Genomic DNA, 27388 nt, shown 5'->3' with positions numbered 1-27388 from the left:
AGGCTTGAGGGTCCAGGACCGGAGAGCCGGGTTCTCAGCCTCGAGCCCACGCAGCCTCCGCCCAGGCTTTTGTCCTGAATCTGCCCCCAGTAACCAGACGCCCACCAGGCACCCTCCCAGCATGCAGGATGGGCAGGCACGGGGCTTTGGAGGCGAGGGCCCTTCAGCCATCCCTCGGGTGCACCCAGCCTCAGACAGAGCATTTCCAGAAAGGCTGGAATCTGCCCCAACACTAGGGGCGTCCACCCCAGGAGGAGGCTGCTGTCCTGCTTCAGGACCCAAACCAGGGTCTGCCTACCCCACAGCATGCCAGCCATGGCAGCTGGGCAGGGAGCTGCTGGGCTTGGAAGGCCCCAGGGCCGGACTGCAGAGGAGGACAGGAAGAGCAGGCCCGCCAGAAGGCCAGACGCCAGCCCGTCCAGGGATGTGAAGGCCCACGTCAGGTGGGGCCAGGGGTTGGAGAGGAAGCCAGGGGAGGCTGAGGAAGTGAGACTCAGATGGAGGTGACCGAGACAGAGCCAGAGGCAAAGATGAGGCTGAAAGGCCTGAAGCAATGTGGGGGTGCCTCACTCAATGGGGTAGGAAGAGAGCAGGCAGCCCCGGGCACCTGCACCCTTAAACACTGCAGCAGCCCCAGCCCCGATTCCATCCAACTGCAACAGCAGGCATGCCCTGCACCCCTCATTCAAGTGCTATATCGAGCTGGGTCTGTTTCCAGAGGACCCCTCTGCTACCTCACTACTCAACCTGCTCTCACAGCTCAGGAGCCACACGGATCGGGACAGGGAGGGACACCCTTCCCTGTCTAGGGATTGACAGCGACACCCAGCAAGGTCAGCCTGCACCGCTGGGTTCACCACTGGGCCCCCTGGCTCAGCGCCACGGCCTCGCACACCCAGGCGCTGGGCAAGGGGGTCTGCCCACTGCCGGTTACGAGTGCCCACTCTGCGCCAGGCCGTGCAGAGCTGAGGATGCCACCAGGTGAGCGGTAGGGGCCCTGTCATTCCTTGAAAGGTTGAGGACTAAGAGGAGGGTCCTGGCAACAAGAAACTGGAGACACGGGGCCTGAGTGTGGGAGCAAAGGGAGAGCCGGGAAGAAGACAGTGGGGATCAGGGCCAAGCACAGCTTGGCTTCTCAGCAGGGGTAGCCCCGAGCACATTCTTGAGAGATGTCCTAGGACAGCTGCAGAGGAACTGCCACGTGCTTGGTGCAGAGGCGGGGCCTCCGGAAGGCAGAGAACTCAGGGGGCCGCACCAGGCTGAGGTGTCAGGGCGGAGAATCGACCAAGGGCTCGCAGGGGAGAAGCCCTGAGCAGGGCCCCCCAGCAGCCCCTCTGGCCAGACGGCGCTGGAGGAGAAGCCGGGCCTGGAGAAAGACCCGGCTTCCATACTGCTGCCGGCTGCGCTCCGGGCCTGGCCGGCAGCCCCTCCCTAAGGTGCTGCACAGCACCCCACTCCTTCCCTCCTTGCCACCTGCAGCAGCTCCCTCCCTGGAGTTTCCACAGAGGTTTTATGACTGAATTCCATCCCACAGCAGTGTCCCTGCCTGCGTGTCTGTGGGTGGTCCCCAGGGCCTCCAGGGCCCCTCATTCCCCCACACCTGCCTATACCAGCTCCTGCAGCTTCCAGAGGCACCACATGCCATGGACTTGGGGCCTCCAAGACCAGGCTCCCCACCCCAGGGGACTTTGTGAGCCAGAGAAGGTGAGGGGCTCACGGAAGGTCACAGGGCCAGACCGCGGCAGTGAGGGGTTCAAGCCACAGCCTGTGACCCCTTCCTGATCCTGGCTCTGTGCCGGATCCAGAAACTGGGGGGCCCCAGCCAGCCATCCAGTGTGCCAGCCCCCACGTTGTGTCATCCATCCTGCCTCCCTCCTTATACTGACTGGGCCCCAGGTGCCACTGGATAGGAAGGCCGGGAGGGGACTGCTGGGCCGGCTCTCTAGCCCTGGGCTTCCAGCTTCCTGGTGAGGGGCACAGGGCAGGGGCCAGAGCCAGCCCCTGCAAGCTGCCTCACCCTCTAAGACCCTCCAGGGTGGCGAAGGATGCTCGGATCTACCTGAAGATTGACCACAAATCTCAGGAGGTTGGGCCTGGCACCCCTCTGCTCACCCCTGGCAGCCTGGCTCAGGCACCCGCTGTGAATGGGCGTAACAGGCTCCATTCAGTGCTCTGCACATGCTCAGCTCAGGCCCTCCATAAATGTTACTGTCATCATAATGGTGCTCAGTTTATAACAAGAGAAATATGAATTTTTTTATTAGCAAGTATAACTTTTACAGTTTGAAAAAAATCCAATAAAGACTTTTTAAAAAAAGAACCAGGATGAGAATCACAAAGTAGAGATAATGATGAGTAGATCTTCAACAAAGGTCAGACAGACAGACAGACAGACAGAGAGCCCACCAGGAGGGAGGGATGCTCAGTGAAGGTGAGGGGTGGGCACGGGGCCAGGGGTGTGCAAGGAACACCCAGGACCCCAGGTTCCCACCTGGCCTCGGCAGGGGCCCCCTTGGCATAGTCACCAGCCTCTGCTAGTGCCCAGAGCCCATCACTGCCTCCTGTGCGTCTCTGCCAGTGCACCCCACAGAATTAGGAGGTGAGCTCACCCCACTCAGACACAAGGTCCAATGCACATCCCAGATTCTTCAAACAGCACCAGAGGTGAATACAGCTAAACAAACCCTCCACGTCACAGATCAATGACTCACGAAAGGTCATTTCACTCATCAGTCAACAAAAACCGCTTAGGCACCTACCTGGGGTCATCACAGGAGAGGTCGCCTGCAGGGGCCCTGATTCCCTGTCAGCCCAGGAGGGCAGCCAAGTTCTGGGCATGGAGCAGAGAGTCCTAATCTGTGCCCAGCTACGCTGTGCTCTGGGACCTCAGGGAGCCACTGCTCACCCCAGGGCCTCCGTCTCCACAGCATGTCTGCTGAAAGAGGGTAGCAGGCTCCATCTGGCCCAGGATGTGGGGGCCAGGGTGAAACATACACACACTCTCTCATGGGGTTTATTTTGAAGTGCAGCGTTAGCAAGCTAGCTGAGCAAGGGATCTTGCATCCGGATCTCTGTGGATCTTAGGGTGCCTGTGCTCCCCAGGTGACTGGAACCCTGTCTCCACAGGCTGCACCCTTTGGGATGATCAGCCCCCTCACCAGCCAGTCCTCCTAACTCTGCCCCCAGAACTCCCGGAGTTCACCAGCTACGCCTCTCCACTGAGAACTCAGGCATGTTCGACAGCTCATTGAATCCTAATGGATAGTATTATCTTCACTCTACAGATAAGGGACTGAGGCTCAGGGAGACCCGAGGTCCACCTCAAAGACACAGAGCCTGCAAGGGGGAAGAGGCGGATCTAAACCTCATCTCACACCAAAGCCTGCACAAAGCCCCACTTGTGCGGCCTCCTCACCCATCAGCCTCTCACGCTGCACCAGTCCAGTTGCCAAAGCCCTACCTCACCCTTTCTTTCTCAGTCTTTGCCTGGTCCCAAAAGGCAGACAAAGCAGCCTTTACATTTTACAGGAGAGCAAAGTGACTTTCCCAAGGTCACACAGTCTGGGGTCTCCAGCCCCCATCTAATCAAAGTTGGCAAGGAATCTTCACACCCCCTGGTTCCACACTTGCTCATCTTTTATGGGCCTCAATTACCCTACTTATAAAATGGGTGGGTGGGGGTGGGTCAGCTGATCTAGTATCTCAACAATGATCTAATCAGTATTGCCCCGGCCCCAGGAGCTGCCCAGGATGCCAGCCTGGGCATGAGCTGCTGGTGAGTCAGCTCTGAGTAGGAGCTGACCACAGTTCCCTCAGGGTGGGCAGAGGGACTCCAGCTGGGGGAAGGCTGGGGGCAGGACTTAGCATCACCCCTACCTGCATACAGAGCACCATCCCCACTGGGCACACAGACTGTGGGCACAAGTCCCAGCTCCGCCACCTGCTGGCTGTGTGGCCTTGGCCAAGGCATTTGTCCTCTCTGAGCCTCTGTTTCCCCCTCTGCAAAATGGCACAACAGTAGCTGCCTGATTGGTTATGAGATCAGTATCAATGAACTAATGAGCACAAAGCAATTTACCCAGGCAAGGAGGAGGCCTGTTGCTAATGGGAGTGCCTGGCGAGTGCCTCTAGAACAAGTTTCCTCTAACCCAGGGAGAGGCCCTTGAAACAGAAGCCAAGGAAGCCCTGGCCTGGCCCCTTCCCAGAACCAGCACCAGCAGCAGCCAAGGCAACCGGAAGAACGTTAATCTCTTGATTTTCCAACTGACAACGTTAAGGATCATGCTACTTCCTGCCCTCGGACAGTGGGGGCTGGGCAAGAACTGGGGTGGCCCCAGGGTGGCCTCACGTTCCCTGGAGACTGGGCACTGCAGTACTGGGACTGTTATGCAGATGGGGAAACTGAGGCTCAGAGAGGAGAAGGGGCTAGCGGAGCTGAGGATGTGAGAAAGGAGGGCAGGGTTCCCCGGAGAACGGACCCAGGAGGGCACACTGCAGAGCCCCGAATGCCGAGTTAAGGCGTCCCTGTGTCTCCCCACAGCCCTCCCGAAGACCAGCACCTGCAGCACCTGAGCTAAGCCTTTTTACCCAAATCTTCAACTCAGCCCTGGGGTAGGTGTTGTGCTGATTAGTGGAACACTTCAGACGAGGAGATCAAGACCCAGAGACCTGAGATCCCCTGCCAAGCGTCTTAGCTGGGGAGCAGCGGCAGCAGGATCTGAGCCCAGGCCGGGGACCCCCCCTCCACAGTGGCTTGGGGTGCCAGGACCTGGAGGACAACCTCCAGCCGAGACTGCACCAGCCTAGTGCTAACCACAGGGGCCCCTCGCTGGTCCCAGCCCTGGTCTGGCCCAGGCTGAGGGCATTGTGCCAGGCCTGTTCCTGGTTCATCCAGTCCCTCCAGTGGGCTCCGGGGACACACCTCACCCAGGAGGGCTGACCCGGTTTCAGGGCTGAGATTTGCGAACTGAAACCAGGCAGGCAGCACCCTGCAGGGTGGGGCGGACCCAGAACCCACCTGCCTGGTTCCCAGAGAACTGGGGAACAGGCCAGGGTGGGGAAGTGGGGGAGGCAGCCGGGGACACCAACTGCAGCCCCCACTCCAGAGCTGAGGGCAAAGCAGAGGCAGAGTGGAGGCGGGGTCTCAGCACGTCTAAGATGTCAGAGTACTACCATCTCCATCATCCACCGGGGAGACCAGGGGAAGCTTAAGGTCCAGAGAGGTGGCGACACTCTCCTGCGGTCACACAGCAGTTCCTGACAGAACTGGATTGGCATGCCTGGCCCCCAGGCCTTTGGGAGCGCCCTGAGAAGGCAAAGACACTCCTTAGTCGGGCATGCCTGGCCCTCGGGGCCTTTCTCTTTGACTGCCCCTACTGTCACTATTAACACACAGTAGCAACAGCTGTTTGTTGCACAGCTCTGCGCTTTAAGGGGCTACATGTCTACATGCGTTATTTCACGGGTTGTCCCCTCTTTATGGAGGAGGACAATGAGACTCAAAGAAGTTAAGCGACTTCATTAGGGACACAGAGCTTGTAAATGACCTAAGCCCAGAACAGTTTGACTCTAACAGGGAACCAAAGTTTGGGCAAATCTCACCCTCACCTACCAGACTGCCAGCCTCTGGGGATAGGGGCACTGCTGGCAGGAAGGCTGACAGGGCCTGTAATCAAGGGGGAAGCCAGGAGGAGGTAAGTAATGACAAGTTCCACTGGCCAGCAGGGGAGGGGGCCTGGCGGCCTGCCCCTAGGAGAGCCTGGTCTGGCAGCCGGGCCCCACGGAGTCAAAGCCAGGGCGGCTGAGTACACCGCCCTCCACCAGGCCTGTCCTGGAAGGGCACGGGGTTGCTTCAGTCAAGGTCACCCCATGGGGAAGGGGTGTGTTCACAGCGCCTGTATGGCAGCAGCAGGTCCCTGGGGCCCCACCCCTGGGCCCAAGAGGATCCCTGCTCCAGCCATGCCCTACTCCCCAGAAGGCCTTAAGGTGAGGTGAGCCTCCTAGCTGACTAGGGCGGGTGAGAGGCCAGAACAGCTCAGCACAGACGGTGCTGCTAGTCACTGCCCCCAGCCAGGCCACCCCCACCTTACACGTGCCACAGCCCCCAAACCTCTACCCCTCCACTCCTGCCCCCGATCCTTCCCGCACACAGCAGCCACAGGGACCCTCTCCTTGCAACTCTCTCCCTGAACCTCCCCTGCTCAAACACTTCTGTGGCTCCTGCTGCCTCTGGGACAGCGGTGGAGCTCCCGGTTCGCTCCAGGCCCCTGCGTGCTCCTCCGTGCCTCGGGGACTGACTGCACAGGCTGCTTGCCCCCAACACACTGAGCTGGTTCTTAGCTCTCCCCAGCACTGGTGCCCTTCCCTGGGATGCCCCAGGCTGGCAGGGGCCCCCACTTCCTCCCACAATCCCCATTCATCAAACAGTGGGTAAAGGCCTGCTCCTGGCAGTACCCACCACATCTGGAACAGGGCCTGGCACATAGTAGGAGGCCAAGAGCAGGAGCCAGGGCCGCCCCCAGCAGGGAGTACCCCCAATGAGCAATAAATCTCCCCACACACACTCCAGCGATCCCTTGCCACAGAAAGGGGGGCTTATGCCCAACCCAGGGGCCATGGCCGGGTCCCAGGGGTGAGAGAATGCGCACAATGCCATCCTTCTTCCTCAGGAAGGTAACTTCCACCCACGAAGTTCCCCTCCCTGCTGGCTTCAGGTGCCCCACAGGGACCCTCTCCTGGGTTACCCCTTCCCTGGGGCCAGTTATTAAGGACAAACCTCTCCCCATGAATATAGCAGCCTGCAGCGTGCCAAGGCCTGATAGCGACAGCCACCTGACCGTGTGCCAGCCCTGTGCAAGGCACTTCCTGCGGCACACCCCACTGCCTGGGGGGGTCCATCATCACCCCCTTGGAGCAGGAAACGAAAGCACTGGGCAGTTAAGATGCCTACTTAGCCGCACAGCCAGTAAGGCACAATGCTGGCTGGTAGCACGGGCACTCACCACATGGGCCTGCACTCCGCTGGGGATTTACCGCATTTTAACGCTGAGCCCTGGCCACAGCCCCAGGAGGAGGGCATGGGTATCACCCCCACTGAGGACACAGGCTGTGAGGCCCAGGGACTTGTCCCAGGTCAGCCAGCTGCCAAGTGGAGGAGCCCCAATCCAAGGTGGGGCCTGAACCCAGGGACATCCAGGAGGCAGCCACGCAAAGCACTCTGTAGAGGCTCTCGCTGGCCCCCAACGACCCCAGGGGACCTGGGCTCACACTGCCATCCTCGCCCCATTCGCCAAGGGGCCTGGCACGCTGCAGCCCACAAACACGGTAGGTACACCGAATCAGACGGGGAGCTGCCAGGTTCCCAATCCCACCGCCCTCCCCACGGCCCCCCGTGACCCTCTCCCACGTATCTCAGGTCCCCACCTCCGCGCTTTCACCTAGGCTGCACCCTCTGGCTAGAACTCCCTTCCCCACTTTTCCTCAACTCAAAAATCTCAGCCAGACTTCAAGGCCCTACTCAAACATCATCTCATCATGTTTGGCAGTTGTCCATTTGCATATCATTATAATAATAACTGGGGCATGAGCTAATGCATGTTACCCCTAGCCCAGGGCCAGGCACCGAAGCAGTTCCCAATATGCTAACAATTATCACCAGCATTATTTCATTTAATCCTCACCCAGACTTATCATTAAGGCCATTTTATAGATGAATCTGAGGCTCAGAGAGGTGAAGTGACTTGTCCAGTATCACACAGGTAACAGCAAAACGGGGACGTGAAGCCAAGCTGGCCTCTGCTCACTGCTTTACCCCAACACCTAGAACTGTGTCGAAACAGAAAGAGGTCAGCAGTTTTTGTAGGCTCTGCTGGGCCATCCCCACTTGGCTGGCAGCTGCCCGGGCGGGAAGTGGCTTCTCATTCACTTCTGTCCCAGCACAGGAGCAGAGCAGGTTTCTCGAGGAGGCAGGTGTGTTCCAGGGCCCCGCTTGAAGCAAGAAGCAAAGCCTGAGCTCACAAGGGCCTCTCCTCAGTGTCCTCATCTGTCAAATGGGCATAAGGGGATCATTCCTCCCAGCACCCCACTACCTGCCTAGGGGTCCTCAGGCCTGTGTCATGAGCAAAGTGCCCAGCGAGTGCTGTAGAGGTACCCAGCGGCCACCACAGCCTTCCGCCTGCCCTGGAGCGTCCCCTCATTAATGGGCCGGTGACACATGCTGATGAAGGCCACTGGACCGGAGAAGGGCCCTCTGAGGCCAAATGCAAGTTCTCCATTGAGAGATGGGGGAAGCTGAGGCTGGGAGAATGGAGAAGACATACCGGGAGTCACACGGCCCTGCCAGCAGCCCGGCTCCCAGTCACAGCAGCAAAGAAAGAAGGAAGTCAAGGGGAGCTCAGCACCTGGAAGGGAAAGCTGGCCCTGGCCTTGGGGGGCTCCGGCCGGGAATGACCTCCCGCAGCCCACCCCCTCTGCCTGGCCCTCTCTGCCTCCTCCCAGCTCCCCACTTCTCCATGGCACTCAACCTCCATGACTGTGTCGTGGGCTCCTTCCGCCCAGCTCCTCGTGGGCACAGACCTTGTTCCCGCCAGTCCCCCCACCGGCACCCGGCTCATGCCGGCCCTGGTGGGCGCTCAATGAACAAGGACGGAGTGAGCAACCCAGGCTTTTGGATGCCGAAACGGCCTCCCGGAGGCCACCACGGGCCTGGGGTGAAGGCCGAGGAGAGCAGAGGCTGGCTGGGCCTCCCTGTCCGGGGCAGCTGTGGGGAAGGCAGCCAGGCCAGAGGGAGCCACTCTCCCAGAGCCGCCGTTAAGGCTCGTCTCGGTCAGCAGGTATTTAAGCAACGATCAGCGCCCCGGGCCTGGTGGGGAAGAGCGGGCTCTGAGTCCCCTGAAGACCCACCAGCCAGGGACTGCCCTCCCCCTTACACCTTGAGGCCGCCTTAGCGCAAGGAAGTCGATTCCCACCTTGACACAAACAGGGAAACAAAAGCCCTCTCATCCCCCGCCCCCCTGCCCGGTAGCAGCCCTGTGCCCACAGCCCACAGTTGGCTGCTTGTTCTGCGAGGCCAGAACCCAGGCACCCCTGCCCTCTGGGAACACAGCCCCAAGCTGGGGAGGTGGAGAAGGGGTGCCAAGGCTCCCCGCAGCGGCCTCCAGCCAGGGCAGGATGGGCCTACTCATACCTACCCTGGGTCCACCACGGGGGCCTGGCTCCCCTTCTGGGCTCCCGAGGCTGGTGTCCTGCGCCATGCCCAGCCATAGCCAAGGCTACACCCCAGGCCAAGGGGGCCATGAAGAAAGCATCAAAGGGAAGGTCAAAGGCAGCCTGGAGGACCCCCAGAGCTGACAGACGCCCCAGGAGGAGCAGCCGCTTGCGCTGTGCACAGCCCCTGCTCAACGTCCCCCATGCCCCGGCCCCCAGGGAAGAGCCCTGGGTGGGAGCCCCATGACACAGAACCAGTCCTGGCGGGGTGGCCCGGCGGCCTTGCCTGAGCCCCAGCTTCTCTGTGCACTGGGGATAATCAGTTCCTCAGCCAACTGCTGTCATCAGGATGGGCACAGAGGCAGCTCTTCTGCAGCAGCGATTTTGTAAACACTAACCTCCATCCCTCTCACCCCTAGTCACCCATCCCCACGATTTCTCAGCTCCATTCCCTCCTTTTCATCCTCACCATGCTCACTGGAGCCTGAGTCCTGGTTAACAGAGGGCCTGGCCACCTGTCGAAACTGCCCCAGGCCACAGGGGAGCAACCCAGCACACACGGACCCCAAGGGTTCCTCAACATGTGCCTGCTCTCAGCCCAAAGTGCAGAGCACAGAGGCTGGTCTGGGACCCAGGGCTCCACGCCATGGCACATTCACATTGGCAGGTGCCCATCAATGGACCCAAACCTCTGTCCTGTTTGAGAACTCACCACTGGCTTTCCCCTCAACACCAGACTGGAGCTGGACCTTGCGATGCCCAGGCAGAACCTGCTGCCCAAGCCCTTCCTCCTGACCAGCCCAGTAGCCTGCATCACCACCCTGCCTCTCCCCATCAGGAGCTGGGGACACGACCCAGCCCAAAATCCAGGTCCTCCATCGGCCAGCCTAGGGCCAACCAGAAGGCCATGTTAGAGTCACAGGAGTGCCACTGTGCCAGCCAAGAACGGTTTTGTGTTGCCCTCGTTCATCAGCCACAGGGCACTGGGCACTCAGGAGGGAGCTGGAGAAACTCACTCGCTGCTGTCTAACGAGAAAGACAGATTGTCAGCAAAACCTACAAAGAGGCCCCGTGATTCTCTGACGGAGCAGCTTGGGGAGTCATGGGAACCCAGAGTGGGGCGGCTAACCCAGCCCCAGGGGCCAGGGAAGACTGCAGCAGGAGGTGGCACCTGAAACATAAAGAAGTGCCAGCTAGGCCAAGGAGGAGGGCTGGGCAGACCCAGGAATGCAGCCTCAGACACACAGGAAAGTATTAACCCATTCGACAAATATGTAGGAGTATCTTCTGTGTCAAGAAGAGAGCTTTCACAGAACGGTGTAACGTCAAGGGTGTGGAATTGGTTCTCGGTTCAATTACCAGCCCCACCACTCATTGGCAATAGGACTTGGGCATGTGACCCAATTCTCTCTGCACCTCAGTTTCCTTGGCTATAAAATGGGAGTAACAGCAGTACCCACCCAGTCAGGATGACATAAGGAGTCGATGAAATGAGGGAATCCACAGAGCCTGAGCAAATGGGGGTTTGTGTTATCAATGATGATGGCTAACAGAAAGGAGTTCCCCCTGCCTGAGTGTGGGTGGTCAGGCAGGCAGTGGGGTCTTCCAACTCCTGCATCTCCCACAATGTGTCCACATGTGTTAATGGCAGTTTTCTATGATGTGTTTCATGCCACAAAATTGGGACCAGCAATGGGCAGCTGGAACAGCAGCTACATGTCCCTCAGTGGGCCACTCAGTGGATGGGAAAGTGACACACTTGGGGATCAATCTTTCTAGGACCTCATCCCTCAGAGGTTAACCAATCAGAAAGGGGAAGTGGAGAGAGAAACATCAATGAAGATTCTGAAAGCAAACACCAGCAAACCACACACAGCCCCTCGGCTCCATAGCACGGCAGAGGGGCGAGTTCCTGGTCTCTCTGGGCCACCCCTTCCCACAGGTAGCCTCACAGGGTGGACGAGGCTAGATGGGAAAGTGCTTTGAACTCCACAAGGACAGAACCATGTCTGTCTTCCTCTCCTAGTCTCTAGTATTTACAATACCCTTTTTTTTTTCTTGTCTTATTGCACTGACTGAGACATCCAGATCGATGCTAAAGAAAATACCTCTGGGGTTTCCACATCAAGTTTGCTCAGGCTTACTCAGTACATGATAAGTGGTGTGTGAAGGGCTGAGTCTCAGGAGGGGCTGCGAAAGGACAGGAGGGAAGACTCAGCTCTTCTTCCCAAACAAAAGGGTTGGATAATTCCCTAGAAAAATAGATGCTGGGAAAACCCAGCCATGGCCATGCTCTTGCCAAACTGGAGCCTGGTCTTGTGACCCATCAAAGACAGAAATCCCAAGGCTTTCTGTCTCAGATGCCCAGTGTGGGAAAGGTGACCCTATAAGGTAGAGAGCTCCCTGTCACTGGAGGTATGCAAGCGGAGGCTGGATGACCACAGGGAAGCTGCGGAGAACATTCTGTCCCAGAAGGCAGATGAGCAGTAAAAACACAAACTTTGGGACCAGACCTGCCTCTTCTACCAACCATGACTTTCCAAGCCCCTGTTTCCTTATCCATGAAATGGGGAGAAAAATAAGTACACACCTCAAAGTTTGTTATGAGGACTAAATAAGACAACACACGAGAAGTGTTTGGCACTCTGACTGTTGGCAAGAGTCCAATAAATGCCAGCTGTTCTAATAAGAACCGATCACTAATAATTGGCAGGTACCATGGCCCAACCCTAAAAGGGCTCAACACAGACACAAATCCCACACTTTTCATTAGCCAAGTGCCCTGTGACGCCAACATCCTTCTCACTAAGTCCAGGTCAGGTTTCTACCCCAGCAGATGCGGGACTGGGACGCAGACTGCCCCCTGCCCATCCATCTCCCAGGCACGCACACCGCTGCCTGCTGTGCTGGCTCCCTGGGTCCCATGAGCCACTGGGGTGGGGCAGGGCAGGGGCGAGACAAAGGGAGACCAGGAGGGAAGGGCGGGGGGAAGAGGAGCCCATACAAAGATGCACTCACTGCTTTTTGCTGCTGGGCCAGAAGGAAACCCAGTCCCAGGCTGGAATGCCAGGGACCCCCGTCATACAGAGGCTCTATGTACGTGGAAGATGGAATGTTTATTCAAACAAGACGCCTGTGGCCTGCACCTTTGAGCCAGCAGAGGACACAGGCCCTGTCCCACCCATGGGTCACCAGCTGCAAGTCTCCTCAGGCTCCAGAAGGGGAGGGACAAGAACAAATCCCCTCGGAGGCCCTGCCGGTCACACCTTCCCTGCTGTAGATGCCCGCGTGCCCCCCACCTGTGCTTCCTGAGCAATTCTGCTCTTGGCCAACAGGCCCGAGTTCCGTGTCCACTTCCCCAGGGCTCCCTCGGAGTGAAGGGGGACAGGCTCACTGGCTCCCCAGGCAGTGCCGCAGCTTACAGGCACACAGTTACCAGTGGTGATGCAGGGCGAAGAGCACTGGGCCTCGAGTCCAGGCGTCTGACTGCCACTAGGTGACCGTGGGCAAGTCCCTCACCCTTCCTGGCCCCTGCACTGAACCCTCAAGGCCCTGACACCTCCAACTGTGACATTTAACAGCATCCCCTCCCCAGCACAGGGCCACCTGGGCAGGTCCACAGGAGCCCACTGAGCAGGCTTGATCAAGCTCATCCCAGGCCCACCTGTCCATCTGGGGTACCTAAAGTTACTCCCCCCATGCAGTCCAGACCCCCTGTTGGTCATCAGCACAGCTTTGCTTTAATAACTGACTGTTTAGTGTCCATTTCCCCCAAAGGGCAGGGGCCCTGTCGGTCTCATTCACGATACATCCCAGCACTGCGCACAACAGCCAACATGTAAGTATCTGTCCCGGACTGTGAGGTTATACTACAGAGCCTCAATCCAGTCTCCCAGGCATCTTAAGACACAGGAGGAAAACAGGGTTTTGCGGAAGCCAGCTCAGGCCTGGGGACAGCCCCTTCCCAGTCCCTAGGGGCAGCGCTAGCCAGGGGCTCTCGGATCCCAGCAGGGCACTTCCTGTGTACACAGGTCTGGGTCTGGGACTTGCCAAGCCAGCCCACGGCCACATATCAGCAGGAGAACAGGTCACCGCCCCACCATGCCAACCTAACCATCACCTAAACTCATTTCCTCTTCCAGCAGATTCTGTCAAGTGATACAGCACCTGCAAAGGGCTTGGGGAATTGGAGCTGAGCAGGCCCTGAACGCGAGACCCCTCCAGGCTGGTGTGGGGGCAGGGGGAGCACCATGCCGAGAGGCAGGAGGCCTGGGTTTGCCAGACTCTCACCTGGAGCAGGTCATCACCCTGCTTCTGTGTCCCCGCATCAGAAGACCCCAAGCCCACAGAGGAACAGATGGACCACTACTTTGAAAAACTACCACCAAAGTGCAGAAAGAGGGGTGGGGGTGGCAGGGAATGCTGCCTCCACTAGTGGGAACCACGGCAAAACCACCAGTTTCTGGGTAATTCTGGTTCCCCTAAACACCTGCACTCTCTCAGCTTTGGGCCTTTGCACAGCTGCCCCTCTGCCTATGACCCTCTCCCCCTCCTTCATCCTTTAGGTCACCTAGACGTCCCTGCCTCCAACAAGCCTCCCCCTGACCCTCCAAGACTGGGTTACTGCTGCTCCCTGGGCTCCATGCAGGGTCTGTCCTCCCAGAATGGGGTCCTTGGGAGGGCAAGGGCCACAGCCGCCTCCCCACCCAGCAGCCACGGTCCCACAAACAGCCCGGCACTGGGCGGGCTGCAAGCGGTGGTGGAATGGACGGCTCAACCCCTCGGAGATGATGAAGGCTGTTCAACGGAGCACTGTTTCCAGCAGTGAAAAACAGCCACGACTCGCATGCCCAGCAACAGGGCTTTGGCTGAGCAAGTGAAAGTGCGGCCTTTCTGTCGGCGCATATTGGAATATTCTGGTACCATTCGACACGTGGCACAGGCTCGGCAGGTGTGCAGATGCCTATCACCCACTGCTGAACACACATCAGGAAAATGCCTGGACGTCACTATTTCTGGATGGTAGGACTATTTGCTATCTTCATTTTCTTCTTATTACTTATCTTCATTTCCTAATTTTTCTTTGCTCATTAGATATTGTATATGTAACAACAAGAATAAAAGGGGAAACTGAGGAAGCTGAAAGTTAAAAGGTCAAACCTCCAGTTGCTGAGGACCTGACTTTTCATGAAGAATGGCAGGTGGGAGCTGAGGCGGGTCTGAGGGGGCCGACCCACCGCTGTGCTGCCCCTCGAGACCAGGCTGCCAGGACTCCTCCTGGAGGGAAGCCCTGACCTTAAGGGGGGGCACTGGACCCCAAGGGCAGACTCTCTCTTCTGAGTGTTCGCTACATTCCAGGCACCTGTCATAAAGCCCACAATACACTGAGGTAGATACAGGCAACCCCACTTTGCAAATGTGGAAACAGAGGCACAGAGAGCTGAGGTCACAATAAAGGCAGGCAGAGGGGAGGCCCTGGGCACTTCCAAAAGGGGTCCTCATGCTGAGCTTCTGCCTCACACGCCCTCAGCGGCCTGCATCCAGCACTGAGCACCCAGTGCACCATTCACATCACCCAGGGGGCCCGGAGCAACGTTCTGGCTGAGCGGTCAGCGAGGACGCCTCAGGGCTGGTGGGTCGTAGACTCTCCTAGGTGGGAGAACCGACCCATTTCTCACCACCGCACCATCCCGCCCACACCTGCCTTCACTGCCCAGGGTGGGGAGAGACTCCACATTGCAAATCAAGTCTGTCTCCAGCTTGAACTTCCCGGTCCATCCACAGTCACAGGTGCCTCCCAGCCAGGCACAGAGTAAGTGCCCAATAAATGTCTGTTGCTGCTCTTTCCCATAGTAGCAGAGGTAAAATCCTCTTTCTAAAGTCCAGCCAGGAAATGTTGATGAGAAACGGCTCCCCACTCCCTATCGCTTTTGCCTGGCACTGGAGGCTGCCCCAGGTGAGGCTCTCGCCCCCTCTCCCTCCAGCCACAGCCCCTGCCTTGGACAGGCAACCCTCTGTGACAGGCCACTCCTCCACCTGCCTGCACCCCAACTCTGGTGGTCAAAATCCATCCTGTGCTCCAGGACCCACCTCCAATGCCGCCCACTGCAGAATCTTCCCTGAGCCTCCTCTCTCCCCAGGCTTTGCAACTGGCTCAGGGCTCGCGGCAGCCCGGGGTGGCTCAGGTTCTGGAGTCAAACCAGAATCACATTTTTTCCCAAAATACAGTCAATAGGACTACTCTTTTTATTTACTATATGTACAATGAAAAAGAAACCTAGAGAGAATGAAGAAAAACATGTAAATAATCCATTATCCTACACCCTCCAAAATTTGATGAATTTCCTTCCATACTGTTTTCTACACCTTTACAGACATACAGACTTGCAGACATACAGCACTGCATCTTCTCTGCTGTTGACTATGTATTATTGCCACTGAATATTATATCCAGACTGACAGTGTCTTCATCCACCTCCCCCCTCCCCGGCTTCTCTGTTTTAACCAGCGCTTTAATATAATATAACCATTTGACTACATTCAGATAAATTCTGGTGTGGAACAGAAGGGCATTAGGCCACCCGTTTGCTGCTGCTCCTTCTGGTGGGGGGGTGTTCAGGAGGACCACCCTCCTCAGACAGCCATCTCCCACCCAGCCTTTGGAAGGACCCAAGGCTTTGGTCACGGCGGCCTCTGGATCCCCCGTTTCTGCCTAGGGATGCACAAGGAAAGGATTTCAGGGGCTGCAAACCCAGGTCAGCAATCGCCAAGGCTTGTGCTTGTCATCCTAAAACTCCTGTGTGGGACCAGCAGCAGGACCCCACCTCCATTACAGCACACCTCCCAGAAGGGCCCATTTTCCTGACGAGGATCTGAGGCACCGCAAGGGGAAGGGCCTGAATCTGCTCAGAGGGCGTTGGACGGGTCCCTGGCCACCAGGAGCCTGTTTCCTCAGCTGTGACAGGAGGGCAAATAGCAGGCATTGCTGAGGCGATCCCTGGACGGCCCGCCTCGAGGGCCTTCGTGGAGCCGCGGGCAGGAGCTCTCTAGGAGCGTGGTCGCCCCTCATGAAGAGTTGTCCTGATAGCTATTTAATTAAGGATGGGCTGGTAACCATTTGCTTGATGCTTTCTCCTGCCGAGCCCTGAGCTCTACATGGGCAGGGCCTGGGCAAACTGGGTTTGGGTACCAAGCACATAGTGGGCCCTCAGTCAACATGCGCCCCTGGGCCCGGCACGCAGTGAGTCAGTGTCTGGTCCCCTGCCCGCCACACCAGGGGCTCAATGCTAGAGGCCCAGCACCCGACCTGCAGAGGAGTCAGGCACCAGGGAGAAGGTCAGGCTGTCCAAGAGCGTCCCAGGCCTCACCCCTGGGGCTCAAGGACAAAAACAAAAGGCTCAAGCCGGTGAGTCAGGCTGAGGGGAATACGTGCTAGTGCCTGGAGGAAGCAAGCCGTGTGTGTGGCTGCACGCGCTCCCTGCCTGTGGTCTGACTCCGCGGGCCCAAACCACTCTTTCCAGACAGCAGGGGAAGTCAGAACCAAGAACCAGCCAGGACTGGGAAAGCCTGCTCCTGCCCCTGCCCCGCCCCTCTATGTCCCCCAAAAGCCTCTCTGCACCTACCAGACTCTTCATCTAAATAGCTTCAGGGCCCCTATGCTGGCAGAGGGTCCACCTTGCAGTGACACTTGCTCATTTATTCACTGTTAAGGAATTAAAACAATTTAAACTAATAAATATTAATTATAGTTATTGATGACTAAGCGTTTACCATTCCCAGCACTGGGTTAAGTATGCATAAATATAATCTTATAAACACATAATATCACTTAACCTTTACAGCCCACAAAAGTATTAGCATTAGCATTCCCTTTTTACAGCTGATGAAACTAGGGTGTAAAGAGCCAAAATAACTGTCGTAGGGGCATTAGGCCAGCAGCTGACAGGCAAGCTCTGACCTGCACGGCCACGCTGCCCACCTCAGTGGGACCCAGGTGACCGAGCCCTCACGGTGCTCCTGTCACAGCTGAGAATCAGAGCCACCATCCTGTGAGAGGAACCTGGGAGGACGGGCCCCACCCCAACCTGCCGCAGGTGGGGCCTAGGGAAGGGTGCACCTGGCTGCAGGGGTTGGTCATGGGTCCAGAGAGCCTTTCAGGGTCTGGAACTTGACCAAGAGGCCTTTCCAGAGGTTCTCATCCAAGCCGTTCAGTGTACCACGGAGGAAACTGAGGCCCAGGGTGGAGGCTAGCCCGAGGCCCTGTCCACAGCACTTGATTCTCAGAAGTCACATGGGGGACTCGGGGAGAGGGACGTGAAGGGGGCTGCCCCTGATCACACAGGAAGTCTGCCAGGCCCCACCCTGGGGGGCATCCAGGCCAGACAAGCAGCCCAGCCACCAGCCCCAGGGATAGTCCCCGGAAGCAGCTCCCTTTAGATTCTGCCTCTCTCCACAGGAATCCAGGAAAGCTGAGCTGCGAGGCCTGCTAGGGCCAGGCTTGGGTGGAAGGTCCAGTCCCCCAGGAGCAGGCTGACTCTCAGGTCACTGAGAAAGTAACCCTTCTGCTCCGAGAGGGGCCTCCTCCTCTGGCCACAAAGGAACGAAGAGGTTCTGAGGTCCCAACTGGCCTCGGGTCAGGGTGAGACAAAGGCCTCACTGTGCTCAACCACTCAGCTCAAACCGTCCCCTGCACTTGCCACCCTCCTTGAGAGAACAGATCACCTCCATTTTGCAGACAAGGGCACTTAGGCCCAGAGAGGAGTCACACAGGGAGCTGTGACTGTACTGAGCCCAACCCGGAGGCCTGGCCTAGGCCAGGCTGGGCGGTGTCATCGTGGGGTAGGGCCTCTCCCCACGCCCCTTTTCCTGGCAGCCTTAAATAAGGCAGGAGGAGGGGGACGGGGACGTAGGTTTGGCTTTTTTTAATCCACCTCAACACCTCACTGTCTGCACAGGGACAGCCCGGGGCTGTCTCCTCACACACAGGCCTGTCTGTGAGACCAGCACAGGGCCGCTTCTCTCTCATGGAGGGCTGGTCTGTTTACTCGGTTTTCAAAATTATAACCTTCACAGCCCCACCCAGGCCAATCACTCCTTCCCTGACCAGCCTCTGCTGTCTGGGGCCATCATGGGGACAGGAATGGAAAGGGCTTTGTGCCGGGGTTGGGGCCCTGGGGTCCCGTCCCAGGGTTCCCTTCCCAAGTCTGCAGCCTCTGAGACCCGGAGTTAATGAAACGGAGGAGGGGATTGATTCGCTGATAGCTAAGGTCCTTCCTGGCTACAAGGAAGAAGTTTCTGGGCCAGAAAAAGAAAAGCACACGGCCCATCACGCGTCATGTGGGCTCCAAACTCGGGCAGGTGGGAGCTGTGTGTGACCCAGACAGGTCACGAGCACACGTTCCACGCTAGACACAGCTCCCACAGCCCCACAGCCGGACTCACCCAAGCTAAAGCTCTGTTATCTTCCTCCCATCTCCCCTACCAGGGAACAGTTCCAAAAACAAACAAAAAAAGCAAAACCAAGAAGTGAAACAGAAGTGCCCTTGTCAGCCCTCTCCCCCTACGGATGCCGGATCACCCCAGAAATCCCTGGCAGGCCAGGGAAGATGGCACAGCTCCCTCCCAGAACTCAGCTAAAATTTAATTGTCCCTTACTAGGCACCTTCCGTGTGCCAGGAACAACTACCTCCCCAAATCTTCACATGCCCCAGAGGCAGGGATCATCTTCCCATTTTACTGACAACTAAGGAGGGGACAGTCGCTTGCCCAGGTCACAGCACCCTTTGTGGCAGAAGCCAGGTCCCTCCTGTCAAGCCCAACCTGCTGTCTCTTTAGTTGCGCTGACCACTGTGTGTCAAACCAACATGTGTTTTGGAAAACACAAGGATCCACTGTCCTTGTGACACAAACCACATCGCATCCAGCTTGCTGGAAACTTCTTGGCTGGCATGAGTCCCGTGGGCTCGTGTCACTGCTTTACCCCTGCTACCCAGCTCAGGCCCAGCATGAGACACTTCCAGAGACAGCTCTTGCTTCCACAGCAAGGTGGCATCATGCAATAAATATCTGCTGCACAATCCTCTGTACCTTCAAGGCAGCCCAAGGTCCACAGGCTCCCAACAGGTCAGAGCGAGAAGGACATGAGAGATTATCCTAGTGACCCATTGCATAGATAAGCAAAGCAAGGCCAGAGAGGAAGAAAGAGGCCAACGGTCACCTGGCACCAGCCCCGAGGCTCTCACCTCCCGGCCTGCACCCATACACGGCTCCTGGCAAGTGGGGTGGATTGGAGGTGGGTGGAGCACAAGAGTGTTTATACTTTCCTGCCCAAAGGACTCCTCTTTTAGAAGATTCTGTGCTTAACAAATTTAGGTGGACACAAACCGTTCTGTTCAGCATGGGGTGTGAAGAGACTGGACAGCAGCCGCAGTTGGCTTGGCCACAGACGCATGGGTGGGAGAGCAGGGCTAACACTTGGCTGACCACAATTCATTCTTCTTCTGCCTCTCCTGGGTGCCCAGTTACCCACTGGAGCCTCTGCCCCTGCATGTGGACACTGCACTTGGCACCCTGGCCCACACCCTGCCCTTCTGATCCCCCTGAGAGGAGGGGCTCCCTTGGCCACAGTCCTATCATGGACCACACACAGCAGTAAGAGCTAATGATAACAGGAGCCATACTTGCTCAAAGGCAAAGACTCCACCCTCATCAGCTCATTGATCTCTCACAACAGCCAGGCAGGTCTGAGCTACTGTTGTGCCCACTTTACAGATAAGGAAAGAGAAGGGAAGGCCCCTGCCAAATGACAGGGCAGTTGAGACAGGATCTCAAAACCAGGTCCTCAGGGTCCAGGCCCAGCCCTCTCCCCACTCTGCCTGGGAAGGGAAGAAGGTTCTTACACAAGCTGCCTGGGAGGTGAGCGAGTCCCTTGCCATCAGAGAAATGGGAGCAGAGGCTGCAGGATCCCTGGCTGCCTGGATAAAACAACCTACGGGGTCTCACAGCTCCACAAGAGCACCAACAGACACCAGATCTCCCCAACCCCACCCATCGCCACAGCACCAGACTTGAGATGCGAAAGTCTAGTTCTGGCCTCAAGGCCGGCAAGAGGGGGCGTGTTCCCTTCTGTCTTTTCACACATTTACCCTACGTGCCCTGACCAGTGCCAGGCAGACTGACTGCTGTGTAACCTGGCCCTGCTGCACTGCCCTTCCGGTGCCTGCTGAGCGCTGCAGGTGTCCAGGGCCTGAGGTGGGTGCTCCTCAACCTGGGCATGCCACCTTCCCAGAGCACATGGCAATGGGACTGGGGTGTCTGAGGCCATGGACAGAAGGGACGTTTGCCATCACCAACTGCTGCACGAGCCAGGGGCTGTCCCTTTTGACCCTCATGTCCTGAGAAGCCAGTCCCATCCTCCTCTTTTACAGAGGACACCGAGGCTCAGGGAGGGTACCTGACTTGCTCCTAACACAAGTCCATCTAGTGGCAAAGCTGGGACTCAAAACCCAAGCATTCTGACTGCAGAGCTTTGCTCCGAGCCTCTCAACAACCTGCTTCTTCTTACCCACCACCCACTGCATCACCAGGCAGGTCGCTTTACCTCTATGGGCCAGAGGTATCGCATCTCCAATCCTGGACGGTTCCCAGGGGGTGGAACCAGGTACCCTGGAGAGGTGGGCACTTCCTGTTCTTCCAGTTTTAAAATCTGTGAGATCAGAAGATTGCAGACTTGCGTGACTCGGGCCCAGCGATCCTACCAGGAGATGGGCATAACTCTGGTCCACCCTGGAGGGCTTTAAACCTAGGCGTCTGCCTTCACCTTTCCTTATAACTCTGCCCAGCACGTCTACAGAAAACCTTTTCCTCAGGCAGGGAAGTGGATGGGGGTGGAGCTGGGGGAGTGGGAGGCGGCTCAGGAATTTCTGCAGGAGACCCAGGGTGACGTGAGTCATGAGCTGTGCCTGCGGAGGAGGAGGGGGCGATGAGAACAGGACTGGTCAGAGAGCTGAGTCTCAGACTGAGTAATGCCCGAGGGGTATATGTGTGCAACCTACAGCGGCCTCTGACACATGCCCCTCTGTTCCCACTCAGCTCCTCCCCTCCCCGTCCCCCTCTCCCCACCCTCTGCCTCTCTTTGGGGCCTTTTCTATGTTGTGTTCCTGCCCAATCTGGGCACTGGGGACTCTCTAGTCGCAGTGCAGCGTGCTTTCAACAGCTAAGGCCTTGGACTCCCCAGTCTGTGCCAGCCACAGATTTGCTCTGCCTCCACCTGTAAGACATTGGCAAGGGTTAAGGATTCAATGAGATAATACAGGCAAAGGAAGGCCTGGCACATAGTAAATGCTCAGTTAAATGATGGCTAAGCTTACAGGTATCATTCACAGCTCAATTTGGCCCTGCCCTGACCTGTCACCACCGTCCTCAGGCAGGAGGCCACAGGCTGGCGAAGCAGTGGGACACATGTGGTCACACACACCCAGAGGCCAATGTCATCAGCCCATGTCCCCAGCTCACAGGCAGCCCCTTCGAGCCCACTCCCCCTGGAAAGATGCTCACAGGGGTCAGAGGCTCCCAGGGAGGAGCCTCCCTTGAAATGCCCAGACTGGCAGAAGCACATTGGGTTGGGGGAATGTAGCAAGAGCATGGGTCAGTCCTCAGGAGAAGCTGACCAGAGGGGGAAGGAAACACAGTTGGTCTCTGCCTGTCTCTAGAAATCAGTCCCTGAAAACCAGCCGTCCCGTCACAATGGACCATGGCAGGGTCCAGCATCGAGGAAAAGGCGAAGAAAATGTCTGTGTGGCTGCCTCGGCTGGAACAAGGTGCAGCCTTTGGGAGTGCTTCCAGGGGGCCTCATAACCCGGGAGGGATGTTAATTCTAAGTCATTTAGTGAAAGAAGCAGGACTCAAACTGAGTCATGGTCCCGGGAATGCGTAACAATAAACACAGAGGGGAAATACCGCTGAAGAATAAAGTGGTGATCCCAGGATGGTGGTGATTCCTAGTCTGGTCTCTCGACTCCATTTCCTAAGTGGCAGGGAAGGAGGGGGCCATGGCCCAGCTGGGTTCAGAAAGGTCTCTTTGGCAGTGTGTGTGGGAAGGGTGGGGGCTGAGGCGGGAAGCAGCTCTGAGCAGGAGAGGCCGGAGCTCAGGCCTGGGATGGAGGCTGAATGTGGGGGGAGGGCAGGGTCAACACCAACAAAAAGCATGTTATGTAAGACGGATGCAAGAGCAGAGCAGAATCCCCAGCCGCTTCACCCCCAGGGGTTGACCCAGACCTTGGATGGGGGCGAGGGGGCCACCGTTTCCGGCCAGCCTTCTCTCTCTGCAAAGCCCCAGGCAGCAACCAGGAAGCCACACACCTGGCAGGGACACCTCCATCCCTTCACTCCAGGGACTTACAGCCATTTCCCAAATGCAAAGACATAGGTGTTTAAATACATTTGGAAAAAGGCATTATTTTGTTTAGTAAATAGACGAAATACACTTGTTCCCATAAATGATTGTCAAAAAGGGTGGTAATCCTCGGTACTGACAGGCGGGAGGGTGGAATGTTTACAGCCCTTTCAGAAGCCAAGTGTCAGTCCATCAAACCGTGACCCAGGAGCCCATTTTTGAGGCCTCTCTGGTACTGGAACCGAGCCCGGGACACACGCAGAGGTTTGGGCAACACTGCGAACACTGGCAGAACACTGCGAACAACCCACCCGTCCGTTAACAGAGGCCTTGGAGAATAAACTGCGCCGCGCACAGAGGGAAACTCACCAACAGAATGAGGCTCACACGTGTGTTCTCACATGGAAAGACATTCACAAGAGAGTGAGGGAAAAAGCTAAACCACAGAAACATATAATTGGGCCTCTTTCTCTAAACAGAGCCGCATGCACACGTACACAGAGAGGTACATTTGGAAACTGACACACCAAGCAGGAGGGATTTCTTCTGGGGAGTGGGCTGGATCAAAGAGGGGCAGACGGAGAGAGGTCTCCTTTTTCTGCTTCAGTCTTAAATCACGCATGTGTCTCTTCTGCCATCAGACGACATTAACAGTGGCTGCCTAGAGCTGGAAAGTGCTCAGGGAAATGGGCAATGACTACTAATGGGCAGAGGGTTTCTGTTAGGGGTTATAAAAATGTTCTAAAATTGACTGTGGCCATGGTTGAATATACCAAAATCCATTGAATTATACACTTTTAGTATGGGAATTGTCTGACAGGTGAATTATGTTTCAAATAAAGCTGCTACTTCAGAAAAGGATCAGCACAGGGAAAGGTGGGCCGCACCAAAGGCAAGACCACAAGCAAGCTCCCTCCCAGCCCTCTCAGGTGACCTCAGCGTAGCGTGTGTCTGTGTGCGTGCGTGTGTGTGTGCGTGCATGTGTGTGTGTTGACGGGGGTCCTTAGTCCCCACAATTCCATCTTGATCAACAGAATTTCTGGAGTAACATCTGAGTCCTTCAAGGCTGTCCTGGAGGCAGAGGGGTCCTCCCCACCGACCCTGAGGCTATGCCAGGCCTCCTACCAACGGTGCAGCACCCAGCCTGGACCTGCACATCTTGAGCAACAGCGAGCTCACTCCCTCTGGTTTCTACATTTGCATATGCAAGGAACCCCTCACACATCCACACAGGCCACCCAGACACTTCTACTCTCTGGTCCTAGTCCTGTCCTCAGGGCCACGGGGGAGGTGTGGGTTAACTCCCACCTCTCCACATCCTTGTTCCTTCCTAATCATATGGGTGCCCCACACTGCCCTCTGGACCCACTCCAGGTAGCCCACATCCAGGTAACACATTTGCCACTGAGGAAGGAACACAGTAGTCAAGGTTTCTAAAAACCCTGGTAGGTCCTTGAATCCAGCGAACCAGCATCTGGCCTGGCCCCAGGGACTGGACAAACCTTGTAGAAACAGGACCTAAATCAGCTGCAATTGCCCCCTTCAAACTCCAAACATCTGGCCACTCCCAGCCAACTCAAGATTCCATAAAGAGACAGTAAATGACAATTCTCAATAATAATAACAATTTTTTACTGAGCGCTTACTATGCCCCAAACACTGGGCTGAGTTTCTTACCTGCATTATCTCATTAAATCCTTGCAACTGCCTAGCAGGAAACCACTATTATTCCCACTTTACAGATAAGAAAATGGAGATTAAGATGCTGGCCCAAGGTCATGCCAGCTAATGTGGAGCCAGTACTGTGCCCCTGACCTGGCCCAAGGCTGAAGGAGATTTGGGGGAAATTTGGGGACACTTAGGCCCTCAGAGCCAGAAGGGACTTCATCCATCAGGTAGCACACCCACTTCAGTTCACAGCTGAGAAAACTAAAACCCAGAAAGAGTAAGTAAGTGGCTGCATGAGGTTACCAGGCCTCTGGGCTCCCGGGCCAGAGCTCCTTCCACCATGCAAGCTCCCTTGGGAAAGGAGGAGGGAATCTTCCTGCCACCAGGCCCATGAGGCGCCCGTGTGAGAACAAGCCCCTGCTTGCCAGAGACTTTGAAATCCCAGGATGAAAGGCGCCGTGGCAGCAAAACGGCACTGTGGGCAGGAGCACGCCTGACCTCTGCCAGGACTTGTAGGCTGGCATTCACCTGCTCACCCGCTCGGGGAGGGCACAAGGCTGCAGGAGTCACGGGCCAAGCCACACCACCCTAACAGGCCTCAGAGCTCCAAGCACTTGGGAAGGGATGTTCCAAAGGCTGATGTTTCCATGGGGCAGTCCCAGGTAGGGAGGGTTCTGGAATTTTAATTGTCTGGCAAGAAAGTGCTCACTTGGGCTGGAATGAGGAGGGTGCATATTCAGTGGACGGGGCAAAGGCATGCCCTCCTTCCCCTCCAACAGAGATTTCCAAGGTGACTCGCTTCCTTGGGAGAGGCTGGAGACTCCCCCACTTTCAGCCTCCCCGACACACACATTAAGAGCCCTCAGGTGAGCCTGGACCAGGAATTTGAGGCATTTGAAGAGGGTTATTAATAGCGCTCAAGGGTTGAGAAAAGAGGCCAACAGCCTCTGAGTGGGCACAACCCCCTGGCATTCACAAAAAAAACCCAACCCTGTCCAAGGGAGGACGCTTCACCTTTTGTGGTCTCAGTCTCAGCCCCCCATGAAATGGCTAAAGGGAAGGAGGGTGTTGGCGCTTCTCAGCCCAGGAGGTGGGAAGAGGGTGAGAGCCAGAGCTGGGTGTGGGGAAGGAAAAACCCACCAAAGAAGTTGCAGCGCAACGCACCCCACCCAGGCTGGGGGAGGGGCCCCCACAGGAGGTGGTGAGTGGATGGACTGTTACAGGGCCCTAGGAGCTGCCACTGACAGGAAGGGGCAGGAAGACCCCACCCTGGCCTTCCTCCTCCCAGAGTCCAGGACTGTCCTGGGAGGCTTTTCCAGGACTTAACCCCCTGCTGGTCTGAGGCCGAGAGGGTCTGACTCACTTCTGCCTCACCAGTCACCCCTGGTCCTGGCCCCAGGCCTGGCACAAAAAGGGGGCTCAGGCTGTGGGCCCAGGACCGTCACTGCACAAACCCTCCCCAACACCCTCTTTGTGCCCCGCAAGGTAGGGCCCTAGGGACAAGGAGTTAAGGGACACCCAGTCCCTCTTCTCAAGGAGTACAAGTGGGCAGAACCCAACTGCTGAAAGTGTGGTCAGGACACATCCAGGTAAGTGTAGGTAGACACACTGCTCTGGGCCCACTGGACAGGGGGTGGCAACCTCAGCCAAGAGGAACGGTCTCCCCTCTCCATAGACTACCCTGGCCCCCCACACGAGCCAGCACCCCCATGCACTGGTGCCACCTCTATGCCAGGCCTGGTGCTAAGCAAGTTACATGAATTAGGTCACTTAAGTCTTTCAACAAGTCGTTTATAAGAAAGAAATCATTCACTCCATTTCAAAAAGGAGAAAACCAAGGTGCCAGGACAGTAACACATTTGTCCAAGATCTAACTGCTGGGAAACGAGCAGAGACTCCACCCAGGTAGCTTCACCCAGTGTAGGAGAGGTGACCACCGAGTTCCCCTGGCAGCCTGAGATTGCTACCCAAGCCCCCCAAGGTTGAAAGTCTTCCTAGGAAGCCGAGGGGGCAGCTGCCCTTCTGAGAAGCGGTCACTGTGCGTGACAGGGTGGGAGCAGGGCTGGCTGATGGGGAGGGGGTTGAAGAGGCTGGGCTCCATCCTTGACCAGCCCTCTGGACATGCCTGCCAGCAGGAGCACCCTGCCTTAACCTGAGCCAAAGAACAGGGGTTCTGGCCCCCACTTCCAGGGCACCCCCATCTATCCCTAGCCATTCCCCAGGCTTAGTCCCAAGTGTTAATGGGCCGTCCGTGGAAGCATCGGCCACGTGTACTGGGGCTGGGGCGGGGGCCAGGGCGAGCTGAGAACCGGGACAGTGAGAGAGGAAGGTCAGGACACGCTGGCCGGGTGGGCCTGGAACGCTTCCGGGTGGGGATACTTGGGGTGGGGGCAATGTGTTGGGGGATCCGAAGAGACCGGCTCTAAGGAAGTTCCGGTGTGGTCAGGGGCTCGGCTCGCGTCCCCTCGGGCGGGGGGAAGGGCGAGCTCAGAAGGGGGCGGGAAGGGGCCCCCGGACGTGCAGAGAACTAGCCTGGACGAAGGGTTTGGTCTCCAGCCACTCCGCCCTGATCAGGGGGGGACTCTCCGGAGACCCCAGCCCTTCCGCGGAAGGCGGCCCGGGGTGGGGGTATGGCCCGGGGGCCTTCCTCGCGACCCCGCGCGCTGCTCCGCGAGGGACTCACCTGCGATGTGCTGACGCCGGGCGTCGTCCAGGTGCGTGGACAGCACGTCCCCCATGGCGAAAAAGAGCCGCGGGGCGACACGGCCGCCGCCCGCCGCTGCCCGCGCTGCTCAAGCGGACGCCGCTGGCGCCATGGACCCGGCCCGCCCTGCCGCGGCCCCCGCTGCGCTCGCGCTACGGCTCCGGCCGCGTCCGTCCCGCTGGCCGCCTCCTCCGGAGCCCCAGCCCGCCGCCCCGCCGCCCCGCCCGGCCCCGCCCCCGGCGCCGAGCCCCGCCCCTCCCCGGTGCGGGCGGGCTGGGGGCTGGGGACGCGGGGACCGCCCGCGAGACGGAGACAAAGAAAAGATCGGAGAAAGGGAGACCGGGGAGAAACGGAAAGGTGCACGGGAGCGAAACGCAGAAAGGGATGGGGCTGGTGGGGAAATCTGAAGGAATGGGGGT

At 57.6% G+C, this 27388-nt stretch overlaps 1 protein-coding gene across 3 annotated transcripts in view; it reads right to left on the bottom strand.

The window, feature by feature from the left end:
• Positions 1–27169, bottom strand: part of NIBAN2 (niban apoptosis regulator 2) — a 45518-nt gene extending 18349 nt beyond the window's left edge. Inside the window, exon 1 of one of the 3 annotated variants that reach the window (XM_017644329.3) lies at positions 26949–27169. In XM_017644329.3, the coding sequence (XP_017499818.3) occupies positions 26949–27003 (55 nt within the window). In that variant the 5' untranslated portion in view covers positions 27004–27169. Of the gene's footprint in view, positions 1–7679; positions 7708–20803; positions 21171–26948 lie in introns of those variants that run through there. The other 2 variants (XM_073224182.1, XM_073224185.1) reach the window with 2 other exon arrangements.
• Positions 27170–27388: the final 219 nt, after the last annotated feature.

This window comes from Manis javanica, chromosome 2 (assembly GCF_040802235.1).
Source record: "Manis javanica isolate MJ-LG chromosome 2, MJ_LKY, whole genome shotgun sequence".
NCBI classification, from domain to species: Eukaryota; Metazoa; Chordata; class Mammalia; order Pholidota; family Manidae; genus Manis; species Manis javanica.
The sequence above is the reverse complement of the archived record's forward strand: the minus strand, read 5'-3'. Positions and strand labels throughout refer to the sequence as shown.